At 59.7% G+C, this 19,698-nt stretch overlaps 2 protein-coding genes across 5 annotated transcripts; one reads left to right on the top strand and one right to left on the bottom strand.

Annotated features, from left to right (window-relative positions):
* The first annotated feature begins 426 nt into the window (after window positions 1-426).
* VPS28 (VPS28, ESCRT-I subunit) lies at window positions 427-5,337 on the top strand. 3 transcript variants are annotated; one of them, XM_025394974.1, is made up of 10 exons: window positions 427-501; window positions 2,001-2,071; window positions 2,677-2,705; window positions 2,822-2,859; window positions 3,102-3,191; window positions 3,822-3,927; window positions 4,056-4,157; window positions 4,603-4,656; window positions 4,737-4,828; window positions 5,030-5,337. In XM_025394974.1, the coding sequence occupies exons 2-10, from the start codon at window positions 2,035-2,037 to the stop codon at window positions 5,145-5,147; spliced, it is 666 nt and encodes a 221-aa protein (XP_025250759.1). In that variant the 5' UTR covers window positions 427-501; window positions 2,001-2,034; the 3' UTR covers window positions 5,148-5,337. The 3 variants fall into 3 exon arrangements, with proteins under 3 accessions (XP_025250759.1, XP_025250760.1, XP_025250761.1); XM_025394975.1 differs by having other exon boundaries at window positions 485-501; window positions 1,683-2,071; window positions 5,030-5,336; XM_025394976.1 differs by having other exon boundaries at window positions 487-501; window positions 3,873-3,927; window positions 5,030-5,336.
* A 5,439-nt stretch (window positions 5,338-10,776) lies between these two features.
* SLC39A4 (solute carrier family 39 member 4) lies at window positions 10,777-15,140 on the bottom strand. 2 transcript variants are annotated; one of them, XM_025394962.1, is made up of 12 exons: window positions 14,843-15,140; window positions 14,051-14,332; window positions 13,458-13,650; window positions 13,206-13,342; window positions 12,957-13,128; window positions 12,491-12,663; window positions 12,190-12,327; window positions 11,982-12,113; window positions 11,750-11,804; window positions 11,475-11,627; window positions 11,120-11,307; window positions 10,777-11,027 (listed from the first exon to the last, which is right to left on the bottom strand). In XM_025394962.1, exons 1-12 carry the CDS (start codon window positions 15,032-15,034, stop codon window positions 10,899-10,901), a joined length of 1,944 nt encoding a protein of 647 aa, XP_025250747.1. In that variant the 5' UTR covers window positions 15,035-15,140; the 3' UTR covers window positions 10,777-10,898. The 2 variants fall into 2 exon arrangements, with proteins under 2 accessions (XP_025250747.1, XP_025250748.1); XM_025394963.1 differs by lacking the exon at window positions 14,051-14,332 and having other exon boundaries at window positions 14,843-15,064.
* Window positions 15,141-19,698: the final 4,558 nt, after the last annotated feature.

Below are 19,698 nucleotides of genomic sequence, written 5' to 3'. Positions count from 1 at the left end.
GCTCAAGCCTGTAATCCCAGCACTTTGGGAGGCCGAGACGGGCGGATCACGAGGTCAGGAGATTGAGACCATCCTGGCTAACCCGGTGAAACCCCGTCTCTACTAAAAAATACAGAAAACTAGCCGGGCGCCTGTAGTCCCAGCTACTCGGGAGGCTGAGGCAGGAGAATGGCGTAAAAACCCGGGAGGCGGAGCTTGCAGTGAGCAGAGATCCGGCCACTGCACTCCAGCCTGGGAGACAGAGCGAGACTCCGTCTCAAAAAAAAAAAAAAAAAAAGACCCGGCTTCGCGCCTGCTGCGCCGGTCCGGTCCCCGGGGCTGCGCCGCTGGGGGGCATGGCCGGAAGCCCGTGCGGGCGCAGGCGTGAGGGCTGAGCGCCGAGCTGCCGTTGGGGAGGGTCGCTCCCGGCGCGCGCAGGCGCAGACGTGAGGCGGGAGCGCCGAGTAGCTGATCGAGCGCGCCCCGCCCCCGACGCCATCTCCAGGACCGCCAGCCGTCCAGGTACCCGGGGCCGGTGGGTGGGGAAGGGGTCGAGTGGGGAGAGGCGATCCCGGGCCTGGCACCCTCGGGGCGCGCCTGGGCCCCGGCACAGCCTCGGCTGAGTGCCGCAAAAGTCATGTTATGGGCATGTTTGAAACGCTTTTCTTGCTCATTGTCCACTCTGCGAGGTTGCTTTGCACATTCGCTCGTGGCTGCAGAACGTCCGCTTTCGCTGTTGGGCAGAAGCCCCTGCGTGGTTGGGGCGGTTGGCTCCTCGGCCCTCTCCTACCTGGCGGCTCCGTGACGGCTGCCGAGCAGTCTCGGTCCCCAGCCCGCGGCTCGCAATGGCCTCGACCCTGGGAGAGCTTGACCCAGGCGTTCCCTTCCCACATGAGCGGCGCTGCTCTTTCCCGGCTCTTCGGCGCGGGCCGCCTTCCCTCCCTCCTGCTCTTCTCCCATCCCCGGTAGCACCGTCCGCTCCCGCAGTTAGCCGGCTCAGCGCTGCCCTCCCGGGCCTCTCCGCCGAGAGCTGCCTGCGCCTGCCCGCCAGGCCCGCTCCCCTCCCTTCTCCCTTCTCCGTCCGAGTTTACCTTACTCTCCCGCCCGCTGGGCCAGAAACAGGCTGTCGTTCGTAACTCCTTTATTTTAATCCTACCTCACATCCCTCGGCGGATCTGACGGTTCCACTTACAAAGAGAGAAGTCTGGAGCTGGCCCAGCTTCCGCACTAGGCAGGACCCTCCCACGGGCTCCGCTTCCATTCTTTCTCCCCAGCTCGCTGCCCACCTAGAGGCACCTCTCCGTCTTCATGCCCTAGGACCCCCTCGCTCGAGAAGCTCCACCCTCAGCTTGTTTGTTCCTCCAAGTTCATGCCGACTTAAAGGCGAGCTGTTGAGTTGTTGTTCCTGTGCCCCGAACTCTCTTCCCCGGCCATCAAACAGCTGCCTGCCTCCCTCATCAGCTCCCTCATCAGCTCCCTCAACCTCCAGCTTGGACCGCACCCCAAGGCAGCCCCCACCCCGCTGTCCTTAGTGTCCACAGTACCTCAGTTTTTCCTGGCAGCCCCCATAGCACCCTGTGTGTTCACCACTGTTGAGCTCGGGAGAGCTCTTCGTGGCGCCCTGGGTCTCCAGGACCTGGTGCTTAGGGGCTGTCTTTTTTGTTGTTTTTTGTTTGTTTGTTTCTTTGTTTGTTTTGAGACAGGGTCTTGCTTTGTCTCCCAGGCTGGAATGCAGTGGCTCAGTCTCGGCTCCTTGAAACCTTCACCTCCTGGGTTCAAGCGATTCTCCTGCCTCAGCCTCCTGAGTAGCTGGGATTACAGGTGTGTGACACCACGCCCAGCTAATTTTGTATTTTTAGTAGAGACGGGGTTTCACCATGTTGGCCAGGCTGGTCTCGAACTCCTGACCTCAGGTGATCCGCTTGTCTTGGCCTCCCAAAGTGCTGGGATTACAGGTGTGAGCCACCACACCTGGCTTAGGGGCCATCTATCTTTGAGTCGGCCCTGGCTCTGCTCCCCAGGTCTCAGTGCTGTGGCCGCCACAGAGCCTAGAGGATGTTTCACGGGATCCCAGCCACTCCGGGCATAGGAGGTGAGTGTGGCCGGAAGGGCACAGGCTTTCAGCCCCTGCTGCAGGGGCTGATGGGCAGTATTGGGTATTAGGCGTCAGGGGTGGGGAGGCATCTGACCCTGCTCTCATACAGCCTTGGGGGTGGCCAGGGGCTGATGCAGTTTATCACGGGAGCACTGAGGGCCCAGAAACCTTCTCCAGGCAGAACTGGCTTGGTCCTGCTGGGCAGACATGATGAGCTTCAGTGTGGCCAGAACCGTGGGGGTCCTGGGCACCCTGTGTCACCAAACCCAGGGGAGAGGCCGTGTGTGATGAGCCTTGTTGGCACTGCATCATGAGTCACGAGCAGGACGTGGCCCCTTGCGCAGGTGACTCGGCCAGGGAGCCGCGGTGGAGCTGGGGAGCTGGGCCTGTCATGCGGCCCCCGGCTTCTTAGAGGCGTTATCCTCAGGTCCCCCCACACACTGATGGGGTGAGGTTGGAACCCCTGTGCTCCAGCTCCCTCTGGGTTCTTTGGGACCCAGCCTGGGAGGCCTCAGGGAGGAACTGAAATAGAGGCTGGGACTGGAGCCTACCCTTGGGTTCCCTTTGGGGCCAGCCTGCCAGCTCTCTGCCTTCTCTTGCAGCCCCTGGGAACAAGCCAGAGCTGTATGAGGTGAGTGGTGGGTGCATACCCGGCCAGCATTGGCCAACAGCAAACACCTGTGTGGCCTTGCCAGGGCTCTGCAGCCCCTGCTGGCACCAGCCCACAGAGCCTGCTCTCTCCGGCAGGAAGTGAAGTTGTACAAGAACGCCCGGGAGCGGGAGAAGTAAGTCTAGCCACCCAGGCTGCCCCAACACACCCGTGCGCATCTGGCTGCCCTGGGGCAGCCTCCCCCAGACCCATCCCACACTGAGAGGTGGGAGGATACAGGGTCAGGCTGGGGAACCGTTCCTGAGGCGCTCCAGGATGGAGCGAGAGGTGGGCAGAGCTCCCACAGTGGCACCTCCGGGCAGGGGATGGTGCTCTGGGCTTGGCACCCCGGGGCCCGATAGACAGGTGTGTCCTCAGGTACGACAACATGGCAGAGCTGTTCGCGGTGGTGAAGACAATGCAAGCCCTGGAGAAGGCCTACATCAAGGACTGCGTCTCCCCCAGCGAGTAAGAGCCCACGTCCTTGGAGGCCTGCTCCTGCCCTGCCAGGCCTGGGTGCTCCGTAGACAGCAAGAACAGGCGTCTGTCAGGCTGTGAGGTGCCCACCCGTGTGGGGCCCACCCAGCGTGAGGAGGATGCCCCTGGGTCTCAGCCAGGGAAGTCCTGGGGGGTGGGGAGGGAGGCGGGCAGAGGGGCAGCCCCTGGGGTGTCATCCGGCCCACTCCCCCACCCTTATCCCCCAGCACAGCCAACCTTAAAAGACGGTCGGGAGGCTTGGGGATGTCTCAGGATGTTTTGGGGGGCTTTGTGCAATGAAGTGACAAGACCCTCACAGGCCGCCACACAGGACCATGAGCTATGGATGGGGCCATCATAACAGAGGGCTGGTTGCTGTCGTTCAGAGGGTGGGCAGGGGTGGGGAGCTGGGGCTTCCACCTGGAGCTGAGCTACAAGCCCCACTACGTGCTCAGGGCCTCGCCCCCCAAAGCTGCTAGCAGTCCCTCCTCCTTGCTCGGCCTGCCTTTGCCTGTTGCCCGGCCCTCTCTGGAAGCTGCTCTGCCTCTGGACCAGCTGAGGGGGCAGGATGAGCTGGGCGACGCTGGTCCCATGCTTGGGCCGCAGCTGACCTCTCCCTAGGTACACGGCAGCCTGCTCCCGGCTCCTGGTGCAGTACAAAGCTGCCTTCAGGCAGGTTCAGGGCTCAGAAATCAGCACTATTGACGAGTTCTGCCGCAAGTTCCGCGTGAGTGCCTGGTCCTTCCACCCCCATGGGACGGGGACTGTCGGGCGTGGGTATGGGGTGCCGGAGGGCTCTGGCCACCTGGGGCTTACTGTCCTGAGAGCCCCAGCACCCATGTCAGCCCCCCACAGCTGGATTGTCCACTGGCCATGGAGCGGATCAAGGAGGACCGACCCATCACCATCAAGGACGACAAGGGCAACCTCAACCGCTGCATTGCCGACGTAGTCTCGGTGCGGCCCAGCCCCCAGGGCTCACAGGGTTAGGAGGGCCGGGGCCGCCCGCTGCAGCTGGGCACAAGGGTAGAGTCCTGGACCACCAGAGCTGGGTAGCACTCTGACTCGTTGGGCGGAAGGGGACCCTTTTAACTAGGGATGAGGGATTGGCAGCCTACGGGGAGGCCCCCCAGGCCACCTGGACTCCTGTTGAGGGGATGAGCACAGTGCGTTCTGGTGGGGTCCTGGCCTCGGGAGATAGTGTGTGGGCCCACCCTCCAGTTCCCATGCAGCTGTCTGGGCAGCCAGGACCTCATTCACTCAGGAGGCCCGCAGGGTTTGGGAGCAGAGTACAGTGAGGAGGCCTAGTGACAGCTGTGGCTGGGAAGGGGTTGGGGCCTGTGAGCTGTGGGGCCACCCCCAACCCTGAACACGCAAGCCTCATGTGCACACCTGCCCCCAGCTCTTCATCACGGTCATGGACAAGCTGCGCCTGGAGATTCGCGCCATGGATGAGGTGAGGGCATTGGGCTGGCAGGGGGCCTAGGCAGGAGGGGATGGAGCCAGTGTTGGGGTCCCAGCCGCTGTGTGTCCCAGATCCAGCCCGACCTGCGAGAGCTGATGGAGACCATGCACCGAATGAGCCACCTCCCGCCCGACTTCGAGGGTCGCCAGACGGTCAGCCAGTGGTGGGTGTCCCTCCCCGCCAGGCAGAGCCCCCGCGGTGTCCCTGAGACCCTCCCCGCCAGGCAGAGCCCCCGCAGTGCCCCTGAGGCCCTCCCTGCCAGGCAGAGCCCCCGTGGTGCCCCTGAGACCCTCCCCGCCAGGCAGAGCCCCCGCGGTGCCCCTGAGGCTCTGCCCACCCCACATGCCCCGTGCTGCACTCCCAGGCTGCAGACCCTGAGCGGCATGTCGGCATCAGACGAGCTGGACGACTCACAGGTGCGTCAGATGCTGTTCGACCTGGAGTCAGCCTACAACGCCTTCAACCGCTTCCTGCATGCCTGAGCCCGTGGCGCCAGCCCCTGCACGGAAGGGCAGAGTCTGAGGCGATGACCCCTGGTCCCCTATCCGCCACACAGGCCCTGGTCATCCACACAACCCACTATCTGCAGCTGCCCATCTTGTGTCTGTCTTTGGTGTCAGGACTTTGGGGGCCGGGCCCCTCCCCACAATAAAGATACTCCTGCGACCCTCCTGCCTGGGCGGCTCCCCAAGGCCTGCCTGTGTGTTCTCTCCACCCTCCGGGGACTCTGAGCACACATCCCCGCTCACCGGGCCTGCTCTGTGTGTGTGGTGGCCCGGCCCTGGCTCTGTCCCTGCCACTGCGTCCCTCATGGCCTGCGTCACTCGGTGACAGATGCTTCCCTGGTGGGCTCTGCCTGGGCATGCAGTGCGAGGCAGAGCTGCTTCCACAGCCCCGAGGCCTGGGAAACAGGTCCACCACCTGGCCAGGCATGGCTCAACTCTGGCCACAGGGGAGGCTGAGGCTGCCTGCCTCCCTCCCCACTCCTCACTGAAGCCCAGGGCAGCACCAGGTCTTCTGAGTGCAATCAGGTCCCAGCGCACCCGGCCAGGCTGGGCTCAGAGGCCGTGCGCTTCATGCTGTCAGCTGCTCCACACCCACCTCTCGTCTCTGGTGACTGCACCCTGGCCCAGGACTCCTGACTTACTGCAGCTCCAGCCAGTGACTCATCGGGTGGAGTTTGTCAAGCCCACCACCAGGGCCTCTCCCCAAGTGCCTCAGCAGAGCCCGAGTCAAGGCCGGGCCTGGTGGGGAGGCAGTGGGTGGTGGACACCGTCCGTTCACAGCGTGTGCAGTGCGCCAGCCGCTGCCCCCAGCGAAAGCAGCACACACCACACTTCTGGGTTCTAAGAGCCACGTTCCACATCTTAGCAACTCTGCTGTCAGGACAAGGGACGTGCCAGGGTGTCATTGTAGCGTTTTTCTTTCTTAGCGGCTGAGAACACCAGGATCTCTTGCCATCTGTGGCATGTAGAGCCGATGGAATGAGGTGTGTAGAGAAAGGAAGATGGTGAAAATCGAGTCGCGTGGTATTCCGCGGGGGCTTGGGACGTCGAGCAGGAGGGCATGGAGGAGGCAGGTGGGCTCTGCACGGGCCATGTGAGGGCTGCCTCTCAGACGGCCAAGGGGGACCATCAAGCAGGATGACAACTTCAGTGGCTGGAGAGGGAGGCTGAATCCCACCAGGAAGCCAGAGGACTGGCCAAGGGCACTGCTCTGGGAAGTGGGAAGAGACTGACCAAGGAGTCAGAGAAGAGCCCCCAGGACAGCAGGATCCAGGGCACCCGGAGGGAGCTGAGGAAGGTACTGTCGAGTCGGGCCGTGGGGCCTCAGTGTCCTTGACAGGCACACGTGGGTGCAGGGTGCTTCGAGGGAGGACCAGCACCCAGAAACGTGTGTGGCAAGCCGAGCAGATGGCCTGGGTCATTCTGATCTTTTTTTTTTGAGGAGTCACTTTCTGTTGCCCAGGCTGGAGTGCAGTGGCACCATCTCGGCTAACTGCAACCTCCACCTCCCGGGTTCAAGCACTTCTCCTGCCTCGGCCTCCTGAGTAGGTGGGATTACAGGGGTGCGCCACCATGCCCGGCTAATTGTGTACTTTCAGTAAAGACAGTTTCTCCATGTTGGTCAGGCTGGTCTCCAACTCCTGGCCTCAGGTGATCGCCTGTCTCACCTCTGAAAGTGCTGGGATTACAGGCACAAGCCACCACGCCCAGCCTGCAATTTTTTTTATTTTACTTTTTATTTTTCTTTTTTCTTTTTTTTTTTTTTTTTTTTGAGACGGAGTCTCGCGCTGTGTCACCCAGGCTGGAGTGCAGTGGCGCGATCTCGGCTCACTGCAAGCTCCGCCTCCCAGGTTCAGGCCATTCTCCTGCCTCAGCCTCCGAGTAGCTGGGACTACAGGCGCCCGCCACCACGCCCGGCCTGTTTTTTGTATTTTTAGTAGAGACGGGGTTTCACCATGTTAGCCAGGATGGTCTCGATCTCCTGACCTCGTGATCCGCCCGCCTCGGCCTCCCAAAGTGCTGGGATTACAGGCTTGAGCCACCGCGCCCAGCCTTTATTTTTCTTTATTTTTATTTTTTTTTGAGACAGAGTCTTACTCTGTCACCCAGACTAGAATGCAATGGCATGATCTCGGCTCACTGCAACCTCTGCCTCCCAGGTTAAAGAAATTCTCTTGGCCGGGCGCGGTGGCTCAAGCCTGTAATCCCAGCACTTTGGGAGGCCAAGACGGGTGGATCACGAGGTCAGGAGATCGAGACCATCCTGGCTAACACGGTGAAACCCCATCTCTACTAAAAAATACAAAAAACTAGCTGGGTGAGTTGGCGGGCGCCTATAATCCCAGCTACTTGGGAGGCTGAGGCAGGAGAATGGCATAAACCCGGGAGGCGGAGCTTGCAGTGAGCTGAGATTCAGCCACTGTACTCCAGCCCGGGCGACAGAGCGAGACTCCGTCTCAAAAAAAAAAAAAAAAAGAAATTCTCTTGTCTCAGCCTCCCGAGTACTACAGGCACGAGCCACTATGCCTGGCTAGTTTTTGTATTTTTAGTAGAGACGGGGTTTCGCCATGTTGGCCAGGCTGGTCTCGATCTCCTGACCTCAGGTGTTTTGCCCGCCTCGGCCTCCCAAAGTGCTGGGATTACAGGCATGAGCCACCGTGCCCGGCCCGTTTTTTTTTTACTGTGATAAAATATAACAAACTTTGCCTTTTTATCTGATTTTAAGTACACAGGTCAGGGCCATTAAGTGTATTTACATTATTGTGCAACCTCATCATCGTCCACCTCCAGAACTTTTCCATCTAAACAAAGTAAAGCTCCATCCCCGTAAAACACTCCTGCACATTCTCCCCTCCTCAGCCCTGGCAGTCACCCTTCTTTCTTTTCTTTTCTTTTCTTTTTTTTTTTTTTTGAGGCAGTTTGACTCTGTCGTCCAGGGTGCAGTGCAGTTGCACAATCTCGGCTCACTGCAGCCTCCACCTCCCAGGTTCAAGCAATTCTCCTGCCTCAGCCTCCCAAGTAGCTGGGACTACAGGGGCCCGCCACCACGCCCGGCTACTTTTTTGTATTTTTAGTAGAGACAGGGTTTCACTGCATTAGCCAGGATGGTCTCGATCTCCTGACTTTGTGATCTGCCCGCCTCAGCCTTCCAAAGTGCTGGGATTACAGGCGTGAGCAACCGCGCCTGACCTCTTTTTTTTGAGACAGAGTCTCGCTCTGTCGCCTAGGCTAGAGTGCAATGGTGCGATCTCAGCTCACTGCCACCTCCGCCTCCGGGGTTCAAGCAATTCTCCTGCCTCAACTTCCTGAGTAGCTCAGATTACAGGCCTGTGCCACCATGCCCAACTGATTGTGTATTTTTAGTAAAAACTGGATTTCACTGTATTGGTCAGGCTGGTCTCCAACTCCTGACCTCAGGTGATCCGCCTGCCTCGGCCTCCCAAACTACTGGGATTATAGGCATGAGCCACCGCGCCCCGCCTGTTTTATTTTATTTTATTTTTTTAATTTAAATTTAATTTTTTTTTTTTTTTTTTTTTTTTTTTTTTTGAGACGGAGTCTCGCTCTGTCGCCCAGGCTGGAGTGCAGTGGCCGGATCTCAGCTCACTGCAAGCTCCGCCTCCTGGGTTTACGCCATTCTCTTGCCTCAGCCTCCCGAGTAGCTGGGACTACAGGCGCCCACCACCTCACCCGGCTAGTTTTTTGTATTTTTTAGTAGAGACGGGGTTTCACCGTGTTAGCCAGGATGGTCTCGATCTCCTGACCTCGTGATCCGCCCGTCTCGGCCTCCCAAAGTGCTGGGATTACAGGCATGAGCCACCGCGCCTGGCCTCTTTCCTTTCCTTTTTTTTTTTTTTTTTTTTTGAGGAGTTTGGCTCTGCCACCCAGGCTGGAGTGCAGTGGTGTGATCTCAGCTCACTGCAGCCTCCACCTCCCGAGTTTAAGTGATTCTCCTGCCTCAGCCTCCTGAGTAGCTGGGACTACAGGGGCATGCCACCACGCCTGGCTAAATTTTGTATTTGTTTGTTTTTGAGTTGGAGTTTCGCTCTCGTTGCCCAGGCTGCAGTGCAATGGCGCGATCTCGGCTCACTGCAACCTCCGCCTCCCAGGTTCAAGAGTCTCCTGCCTCAGCCTCCTGAGTAGCTGGGATTACAGGCATGTACCACCACACCCAGCTGATTTTGCATTTTTAGTAAAGATGGGGTTTCTCCATGTTGGTCAGGCTGGTCTTGAATTCCCAACCTCAGGTGATCCACCTGCCTTGGTCTTGCAAAGTACTGGGATTACAGGTGTGAGCCACTGCGACAAGCCTGTATTTATTTTATTTATTTTTAAATTATTTTTTCTTTCTTTCTTTTTTTTTTTTTTTGAGATGGAGTCTTGCTCTGTCGCCCAGGCTGGAGTGCAATGGTGCAATCTCGGCTCACTGCAACCTCTGCCTTCCGGGTTCAAGCAATTCTTCTGCCTTAGCTTCCTGAGTAGCTGGGATTACAGACACCTGCCACCGTGCTCAGCTAAGTTTTGTATTTTTTAGTAGAGACGGGGTTTCACCATGTTGGCCAGGATGGTCTTTTTTTTTTTTTTTTTTTTTTTTTTTTTTTTGCNGATAGAAACACAAGAAAGAAGGTCATGTGGGCCGGGCGCAATGGCTCACACCTGTAATCCCAGCACTTTGGGAGGCTGAGGTGGGTGGATTACCTGAGGTCAGGAGATCGAGACCAGCCTGGCCAACAGGATAAAACCACATCCTACTAAAAATATAAAAATTAACTAGGTGTGGTGGTGGGTACCTGTAATCCCAGCTACTCGGGAGGTTGATGCAGGAGAATTGCTTGAACCTGGGGGGCAGAGGTTGCAGTGAGCTGAGATGGTGCCACTGTACTCCAGCCTGGGCAACAGACTGAAACTCTGTCTCAAAAGAAGAAAGAAAAAAGAAAAGAAAAGGAGAGAGGAGGGGAGGTCATGTGAAGACAGAGGCAGAGATTGGAGTCATACTGCCCACAAACCAAGGAACACCTGGGGCCACCAGTAGCCAGGAAAGGCTTGGGGAACAGACTGCTTCCTGGAGACTTCAGAGGGAGCGTTAGTCTCCTGATGCTTTGATTCCTAACTTTTAGCCTCCAGAACTGTGAAAATAAGTTTCTGGTTTGAAGGCACTCAGTTTGTGGTAGGCTGTGTTATGGGAGCCCTAGGAGGCCACTACATAGGGACTCAGGATTAACGCCTCAGAGTCAGAAGAGGCTGGGGTCCCAGCAACCATGGGCTGCCACACTCTGGTCTGATTATCTCCAGGCTTGCTTTCCATGACAGAAAAATATGCCTTCAGCTGTGTAAGCAGTTATGGGTAAGCAAGTTTGATTACTGTTTGGGGACAGGGTCCCACCTGCTGCCCACACACCCCGGCGAATTTCCCTGACCCCACTCCTCAGGCAGGCAGGGTCTCCACTTCAAAGAGGGGGTGCCTGAGGCTGGCTGCCTGGGGGGCCCTGAGTGCAGCTCTTCCTGCTTCTCTTCGAGGCACCCCGATGGGGAGAAGGCAGTGCCGCAATTGTCCTTTCTCAGCTGAGGACCTTTCCCACCCAACAAGGAGAGCACAGCCATGCTGCAAGGACAAGAGTGTCTTTATTGGAGTTAGGACTGGGGCCTCTATAGGGGTTTCTGGTTTCTGGGCTGTAGGTTTGTGGGGTGTGGGATCTTGAGTCAAAGGTGGGAGACTAGGGCAGGGTATCAGAGGGTGATATCATCCTCGTACAAGGACAGCAGCAGCAGGACGGTCCAGCCGCCCAGCAGGCCCACGTTGTGCAGCAGAAAGAGGAGCCAGGGCCGTGGGTCCCGTACTTTCAAGATGGCCGGGAGCTGAGGAGCAAGTGGGTACTAGGTCAGCGCCCCTGCTCAGCTCCGCTGCTCAGTTCCCGGCCCAGAGCAGCCCCTCCCCTCACCATCCTGACCATGTCGCAGAGTGCCACGTAGAGGAACAGGCCGGTGGCCACTGCCAGGATCCAGACCTCGCTCTCCTCGCCGACTCCAACCGCGAGTGCCACGTAGAGACCCGCGAAGGCCGTGAGCGCAGAGGCCAGGTTCAGCACCAGCGCTTGGCGCACGGACAGCCCCGCCTGCAGCAAGGCCGCGAAGTCCCCTGCGGGCGGGTCCACATCAACAGCTCCGCCCTCCTATTTACATGCCCCACCCACCCCCTTTCGGTCGCGCGCTCTTACCACCAGGCCCCGCCCACCTGTTCCCGGTCTCCCCGCCCAGCCCCGTGCGGCCCCGGCCGTCTCCTTCCAGGCCCCGCCCGCCGCTCACCCAGCTCGTGCGGCAACTCGTGGCAGAACACCGCCAGCGAGGTGGCCAGCCCGGTCTTCCAGGAGGACGCGAAGGCGGCGCCCACGGCCAGCCCATCGGCGAAGTTGTGCACGGCGTCGCCCAGCGTGATCACATAAGGCAGTAACCTCAACTCTGCGGATGCAGCGGCCGTGGGTTCGCGTGGCCTGTCCCCGACCGCCAAGCCCCGGGCCCCGCTCGCGCTGCACACAAACCTCAGATCCCCCAGCCCTTCCGGGGTCGCCCCCTGGGCTCACCTCGGCTCAGTCTCCTGGCCTCCGGGTCCGGCAGCTCCGGGCTCTCCTCCGCCACCTGGGAGGAGCCTTGAGTAAGTCCCGCCCAGAGATAGAGGAGGAACGCGGCGGGGCGGGGCCCCAGATCACCGCGGGAGGCGGGGCCGCAGGCCTGGGGAGGGGCTGGGAGTGTGGGCTTGGGAAGGGGTCTGTGGGAGGGGCTCCGCGTGGGGTGGGGCATCGGGCGCCCACTCACCAGGTCCGCGCGGGAGCCCTCGTGGGGCGGCTTGGGCTGCCGGAGCTCGCTGGGTGCCAGCTGCAGGGACACACCGTGGCTGTGGCCGCCGTGGCTGTGGCTGCTGTGGCCGCAGGGCCCGTCCTCCAGGTCCTGTGAGGGTAGCTGCTCAGTGTCCGCCAGGCCCCCAGCACACCCACCCGCCGGGTACCTTCCCAAGAAGCCTGACCTCCGGGTCCCTGGGCAGCAGGAGGTTGAAGAGGTTCTCAAACAGGAAGAAGGCGTAGAGCCCGGCCAACATAGCCAGGAGGCGCCAGGTGGGCTGTGGGCTGAGGCCCTCTTCGCTGTGTGTGTGCAGCCCCAGCACCTGGGGAGTAGGGGCGCTGGGCTGGGGGGGTCACAGGGCGCCTCCCTCCAAGACCCAGGGAGAGGGGTCAGGGGGTGGTGTGGGTAAGGGCCCTGGGAGGGCATGGCCTGGGAGTCCATGGTGGGGAAGGGAAGGCCAGGATCGGGGGGTTGTGGGGGCAGACCTTGGGCGTCAGGTGCAGGACAGCATCCCCAGTGAGTGCACCCACCGCCAGGCTCAGGAAGGTCTGCAGGATGTAGTGGGTGACCCCCCTGCAGCCAGTGCAGGTCAGCAGTACGAGGCCAAAAACCGAGCAGAGGCAGATGAGCAGCGTGGCCAGGGAGCCGTACAGATACCCTGGGGGCGGGTGAGGTGGCTGTGAGAGCTTTTCTTCCAGACTCAGCCCCTGCTTCCCGGGCGTCACTCACCAGAGCTGCAGGCGGTCAGTGTGGGCCAGTCCCTCACTCAGGCTGACGCTCCTGCCTCAAAGCCCCACTCCCCTCCTGGCGATGCCACATTCCCCTGTGTCTGCTGTTTCAACTTCCAGGCCCTGCTCCCTCTCTCCATCCCTCACCCTCGGCAGCCACTCCTTCCTCCCTATGTGGGCCCCACCTCTGCACTGCCAGCACAGTGCCGGGGTGGGCACTCACTCTCTGCCTGGCTGAGCTGGTCCTGGACGGGGAGCCTGGGCTGGGAGGTGCAGGCTCCACTCAGCTGCTGTTGCAGCAGGGCAGGGCTCAGTTGGACCCAGGCCTCCGGGGTCACCCCAGCCTGCTCTGACAGTCCATACACAGCCATCACGTCCCTGGCACTCAGGCATACCTGGGGAGTGGCAGGACAGGCTCAGGGGCCTGAGCAGACCCCAGTGGGACCCCATCTTACCCCAGGGCACAGCTCACCGTGTCCCACACACTGGAGCTATCGTTGGAGGTGACGAGGGGCACAGGGTCCTGGCCGCTGGCTCCCCTGTGCTGATGACTGTGGTCACTGTGGGCCTCCCTGCCTACCCCCAGGCGCTGCATCAAGGCCGACAGCTCTAGCAGGGAGAAGAGTCAGCACGGCGAGTCTGTGTGGGCTCCAGCCCTGCCCCCCAGGGACATGGAGGCTGGGGACTCGGGGGTGCCCCCTCCACAGCCCAGCCCAGGCCTCACCGGCCAGCGTCATAGGAGCCTCGCTACTGTGCTGCTGGAACACAAAGTCCACGAAGTACTGAGGGCTCGGCAAGGCATGGAAGCAAGACCCACTCCTGACGTGGTCCAGCAGGGCAGCCAGGACTCCGCCGGCACTACCTGGAGCCCCCGCCCCCACCGCCTCCTCCAGCAGCTGAGGAATGTCTACGCAGGCCTGGGGAAGAGGGGGCCTCGGCCTCAGCCTTTGGTGTGACCTTGCATCCAGTTCTGCCATCCACCCAGCTGCCCCTGGATGCATCTCCCACGCCAACTACAGGATCTGCCCCCACCAGCCCCGCCCTTCCCTGGGGCCACAGCCCTCCCTGCCGGGCCCAGCTGCTTCAGGCTCCCACTCAGCCCTCTGGGTTCCTCCCTCGTGAGGCCCCTCCTGGGGCTCCTGCAGGCCCCCAGCTGCCCGGTAGTGAGCTCCACATTGCGAATCCCCAGCAGGAGGCCGACTCCCGGGCGTCTCCCCAGGCCCCCAGGCTCCCTGAAGGCTCTGCAGCCAGGCCTGGCCCCCTAGGCCATGGGGCCCTCCTCACCCACTCCCCTGGTCTGCCTGGACTGTCCCTCACCATCTTGGGGGTCTGGCCGGCAGCCTGGGCCTGCATCCTCTGCAGCAGCCAGCTTAGGCCCGGAGTCAGGGCCTTGGGGCTTTCGAGCAGGGCCAGGAGATGGTCTGCACGAGAGGCCCAGCGGCCAGCCCGAGCATCCTCACACGTGCCCTCGGGGTTGATGAGGTAGAGGACGGCGGCGGCACTGAGGCGGGCAATGTACTTGGCCTCCAGGACCGGGCCTGGGGGCAGCCCTGGCCCCTCAGGCTCGCCCAGGCCCAGGGCGTCCTCCACAGACAGGCACTGTGGGCAGAGACAGGTGAGGAGGGGCTCTGGGCCCACCAGGGAGGGGAGAGGCAGGCCTGGCCAAGGGGCTTCCCCACAGGCCTGTTTCCTCTCCCTCCCAGGTCCAACCACGTCCACCATCCTCTCTCAAACCCTTGTGCCCTTCTGTCTCCCCAGGACCCTGTTCTGCTTCCCCAACTACACGGAGAGGGGTCCCCAACAGTGGTCCCCCATCCCCAGGGGACTCCCCTGGAGCCACTGCCAATTTGATGGCTGGGGACCGGCAGGGGGAGGTGGCCCTGGGGTCCTGGGGAGAAGAGGGACTGTGTGTCCCTGGAGAGGTGTGCCTGTCTGCCCTCATGAGCATGAGGGTGGGCTCTGGCCTGCGGGGAGGGCCAGGGTGCCCAGGTACTGCCGCCAGCCTCCTCCGCCTCCTGGAGTTTGCCCAGGGCCCTTTGCTGCCAGTTGGCAGGGCGGAGCGGGCGGGAAGAGGCCAGGGCTGGGGGACCCGTCGGGTGGGGCTGTTACCTTTCCACACGGCCCGCTGGCGCAGTGCACACGGTCCGCCAGCGTATTTAACAGGCCGCCCAGTGCCTCTTGATCCACAGCTCCCTGGCCGGAGGTGAGTAGGCTCAGCAGACCAGCAGGCGGGGGCGCCGTCACCGTCACCACCAGCACAGCCAGCAGCAGCCCAAGCTCCATCGAGACCAGGGACGCCATACTCAGCTCCCAGCGTGCTCAGTGGGTGTTGCTGTGGCCAAGGCCCAGTGCTTCTGGGCTGGCTGAGGGCGGCTTTGCTGGGGTTGTCCAGGGCCAGATTGGGGCTGGGCTAGGACCCGCCCGGCCCGGCCTGCATGAGGACCTCTCCCAGGTATTCCTGCAGAGCTCTGTGATTGGCTGCTGGAGATGCCTGGGTTAACCATTCCAGCCACAGATCCTCCCCAGTAGCCTGAAGCCACTGCTGGTGGGGGGCGAGGGCTGGGCCCCTTCCCCTGGGGGCGAGGGCTGGGCCCCTTCCCCTGGACAGGCAGCCTGGGTGGGCTTTTTTTTAGATAGAGTGCAATGGCGTAATCTCGGCTCACTGCAACCTCTGCCTCCCAGGTTCAAGTGATTCTCCTGCCTCAGCCTCCCGAGTAGCTGGGATTACAGGTGGCACCACCACACCCGGTTAATTTTGTATTTTTATTAGAGGCAGGGTTTCTCCATGTTGGTCAGGCTGGTCTTGAACTCCCAACCTCGAGTGATCCGCCTGCCTTGGCCTCCCCAAGTGCTGGAATTGCAGGTGTGAGCCACCGCGCCCGGCCAGCCTGGGTGGGCTTCTGTCCTCTTCCTGCTGCCCCTCAAGCTGTGGGGCAGAGCCGGAGTGTCCCCTTCTGGCTCTCCATCTGGAGGCTGCCTCCAAGCTGGGGGACGCAGGGCAGAGGTGCACAGATGCCCCCAGAGCCTGAGAGCTCCCAGGTCCATGCCTCTGCCCCTCCCAACAGAGGCTGCCCAGACACCCTTGGTGGCCCCAGTTGGGGTGGGGACATGAACCTCTTCCTGGGTCCTGGGCTATGGTCCCTGTTGGGGACTGCGATGGAATCAAAGGAACTGAAAAGGTGCCTGCTGCGTCATGCTCCCTTAGGCCAGAGAAAGCCCCAGGAAGCTCCAACACAGACAACCAGGAAGACGGACCTGGGCCCTGGCAGCCACCTGGCCGGGCTTGGGGCAGGATAAGATTGAGGTAAGACCCCAGCTCTAGCCCCCGGGGCAGGGAGGCTGTGGCTCCCAGCCCTGCCCTCCCTGTGGGCTCCTTCTCTGGCCTTTGAGCCTAGAGGCCTTATCTCTACTGTGGTGGTGATGGCAGAAGTCTGGGGGAAGGGGAAGGCAGATCTCAGGGCAGCTTTGCCTTCTGAAGGGGGAGTCCAGATGCCGCCTCCTGCCCAGTCCAGCCAGCCTGACCCTGAGTGTTGTGGGTGGGGCTGGGGTGGGGAGCTGGGTGCCTGAGGCCCAAGGACTCTGTCCTGCCATGTGCAGGGCGGGACGGTGTGGGGAAAAGAGAGATCAGCCTGTTACTGTGTCTATATAGAAAGAAGTAGCCATAAGAGACTCCATTTTGTCCTGTATTTGAGATGCTGTTAATCTGTGACCCTACCCCCAACCTTGTCCTTGCAAGAGACATGTGCTGCGGTGACTCAAGGTTTAATGGATTTTGGGCTGTGCAGGATGTGTCTTTGTTAAACAAGTGCCTGAAGGCAGCTTGCTGGTTAAAAGTCATCACCATTCTCTTAATTTCAACTACCCAGGGACACGTACACGGCCAAAGGTCGCAGGGACCTCTGCCTAGGAAAGCTGGGTATTGTCCAAGGTTTCTCCCCATGTGATAGGCTGAAACAATGCTACCAAAAGGTTTATGGAGATGTTTGCATATGCATCTCAAGGCACAGCATTTTCCTTTAAACCTATTCATGTCACAGAGGTTTTTATTCATATGTCTTACTGCCGATTTCCTCCCTACAATGATCCTATTATCCTGCCACTCCCTTATCTTTAAGATGATAAAGATAATTATCAATAAATACTAAGGGAACTCAGAGACTGGTGCCGGCGTAGGTCCTCTGTAAGCTGAGCGCCAGTCCCCTGGGCCCCCGCTTTTCTTTCTCTATACTTTGTCTCTGTGTCTTATTTTTTTTCTCAAGTCTCTCGTTCCACCTAACGAGAAACACCCACAGGTGTGGAGGGGCAGGCCACCCCTTCAGGACGGGGCAGGGCGGGCATTGGGCCCAGTGTCCTGGGGTCAGGGTGCTTCCCCTGGCAGCCTCACCCTGCCAAGCGGCAGATCTCATGGTGCCCCTCTGGCTGGGCCCACCCACAGTGGTATCCTTCTGGGGGCGCAGATGATTTCTGGGCCCCAAGACCATGACGGGGGCAGCTCTACATGCAGCCTGGAGATGTTGCGGTCCCAAACTGGCCCTTTCCCTCCCACACCACCCCAGGACCAATGGGCTGGCTGGAGGCCACCCATTCTAAACCAGGCTCAAGGGCCTATTTTAGCTTCAGGGCAAAGGTTTTGGGCTGGGCCTGACTCTGTGGCCTTCCTGAGCTGCCTCCCCAGTAGGCCTCAGTGCTAGGCTGCAGACCTCCTCCATTCCCTCCATTCATGTGACCCCATCCCTCCCCACAGAAACTCTCTTCCACAGCCCAGGAGCAGCCGCTGAGGGTTTCAGCTGCCCGTGCCCCAGCCTGAGGCCGGCTTCCCCAGAGCAGAGGGGTTGCACTCTCCTGCCCCTCAGGCCCACTCTGTCATGCAACAAGCTCACTGCAATTGGCCCATCTTAAAAACAACACTGGTCGGGCACCTTGGCCCACGCCTGTAATCCCAGCACTTTGGGAGGCTGAGGCAGGTGGATCACTTGAAGTCAGGAGTTTAAGACCAGCCTGGGCAACATGATGAAACCCCAGCTCTACTAAAAATACAAAAACAAATTAGGGCACCCAGGCCGGGCGCAGTGTCTCACGCCTGTAATCCCAGCACTTTGGGAGGCCAAGGCAGGCAGATCACGAGGTCAGGAGATGGAGACCATCCCGGCTAACACGGTGAAACCCCATCTCTATTAAAAATACGAAAAAATTAGCCAAGTGTGGTGGTGGGTGCCTGTAGTCCCAGCTCCTCGGGAGGCTGAGGCAGGAGACTGGCATGAACCTGGGAGGTGGAGCTTGCAGTGAGCTGAGATTGCACCACTGCACTCCAGCCTGGGCGACAGAGCAAGACTCCGTCTCAAAAAAAAAAAAAAAAAAGCACCCAGAGTGGTGGTGGGCACCTGTGGTCCCAGCGACTCTGGAGGCTGAGGCAGAATTGCTTGAGCCCAGGAGGTGGAGGCTGCAGTGAACCACAATCGCATCATGCACTCATGCACTCCAGCCTGGGCAACTGGGCAAGACCCTGACTCTAAAGACGAAAAAACAAAAAAAAAAAACATAAGCCCATGTTCACTAGCAGCATTATTCAAAAGATGGAAGCAATTCAAATATCCAAACACGCGTGAGTGAACGCACTGTGGCTCATCCACAGTGGAACATGATTCAGCCTGAAAAAGGAAGGAAACCGGCCTGCGCTGTGACTTGGATGCACCTTGAGGACACTGTGATGAGCAAAGGCAGCCAGACACGAAAGGGCAAGGACGGCGTGATCTAACTCACATGAGGACCCCAGTCAGTCAAATTCATGGAGACAGAAATGTGGGCGGCAAGCCACCCAGGTGCCGAGGCAAGAGACTGAGGGCACGAGCTGTTCCAGTCTAATAAAATATATAAAATAACAAGAGTTATACTAGATATAGATCATAGATATGGTTATACATGAATATCATTAATCATTAGTTTGTAGCAATTACTCTTTATTCCAATATTATAATACTCCTCGCTCTACAATCATAACCTAGGAAAAACCAGGCCATACAGAGACAGGAGCTGAGGGGACATGGTGAGAAGTGACTAGAAGACCAGAGTGTGAGCCTTCTGTGATGCCCGGGCAGGGCCACCGCAGGGCTCCTTGGTCTAGCGGTAACGCCAGTGTCTGGGAAGAAGCCCGTTGCCAAGTGGACTGTGGTCTAGCGGTAGCATCAGTGTCAAGGAAAAACACCCTCTACTTAGCAGACTGGGAAAGGGAGTCTCCCTTTCCCTGGGGGAGTTCAGAGAAGACTCTACTCCTCCACCTCTTGTGGAGGGCTTGACATCAGTCAGACCTGCTCTGGAGGCCTAACTGTCTCCCTGAGATGCTGTGCTTCAGTGGTCACGCTCCTAGTCCACCTTCACATTCCATCCTGTACACCTGGCTCTACCTTTTAGATAATAGTAGCAAAGTGAGTGAAAGTACTAAAAGTCTCTGATATGCAGAAATAACGGCGTAAGCTGTCTCTCTCTCCTCTCTTTCTCTCTGCCTCGGCTGCCAGGCAGGGACGGGCTCCCTGTCCGGTGGACATGTGACCCACGTGACCTTACCTATCATTGGAGATGACTCACACTCCTTACCCTGCCCCTTTGTCTTGTATCCAATAAATATCAGCGCAGCCTGGCATTCGGGGCCACTACTGGTCTCTGCATCTTGGTGGTAGTGGTCCCCTGGGCCCAGCTTGCTTTTTCTTTTATCTCTTTGTCGTGTGTCTTTATTTCTACAATGTCTTGTTTCCGCACCCGGGGAGAAAAACCCACCGACCCCGTGGAGCTGGACCCTGCAGAGAAAGTAGAAGGGTTTTGGGAGGCCGAGGTGGGCGGATCACCTGAGCTCAGGACTTCGAGACCAGCCTGGCCAACATGGTGAAACCCCATCTCCACTAAAAAGTACAAAAATTAGCCAGGCGTGGTGGCGGGCGCCTGTAGTCCCAGCTGCTCAAGAGGCTGAGGCA

This window comes from Theropithecus gelada, chromosome 8 (assembly GCF_003255815.1).
Source record: "Theropithecus gelada isolate Dixy chromosome 8, Tgel_1.0, whole genome shotgun sequence".
Lineage (NCBI taxonomy): Eukaryota > Metazoa > Chordata > Mammalia > Primates > Cercopithecidae > Theropithecus > Theropithecus gelada.
Note: the sequence above shows the minus strand (reverse complement) of the source record. Positions and strands in the feature narration are given on the sequence as shown.

What these genes read in the sequence shown, in the direction of transcription:
- VPS28 (XM_025394974.1), top strand. Translation starts at nt 2,035, where the DNA reads ATGTTTCACGGGATCCCAGCCACTCCGGGCATAGGAG. An exon ending in ACAAGCCAGAGCTGTATGAG is followed by an intron (nt 2,706 to 2,821) that starts GTGAGTGGTGGG and finishes TCTCTCCGGCAG; the next exon opens with GAAGTGAAGTTGTACAAGAA. An exon ending in GCATTGCCGACGTAGTCTCG is followed by an intron (nt 4,158 to 4,602) that starts GTGCGGCCCAGC and finishes ACCTGCCCCCAG; the next exon opens with CTCTTCATCACGGTCATGGA.
- SLC39A4 (XM_025394962.1), bottom strand. Translation starts at nt 15,034, where the DNA reads ATGGCGTCCCTGGTCTCGATGGAGCTTGGGCTGCTGCTGGCTGTGCTG. An exon ending in GCTCCAGTGTGTGGGACACG is followed by an intron (nt 13,129 to 13,205) that starts GTGAGCTGTGCC and finishes GCCACTCCCCAG; the next exon opens with GTATGCCTGAGTGCCAGGGA. An exon ending in CCAGCTCAGCCAGGCAGAGA is followed by an intron (nt 12,664 to 12,956) that starts GTGAGTGCCCAC and finishes ACCCGCCCCCAG; the next exon opens with GGTATCTGTACGGCTCCCTG.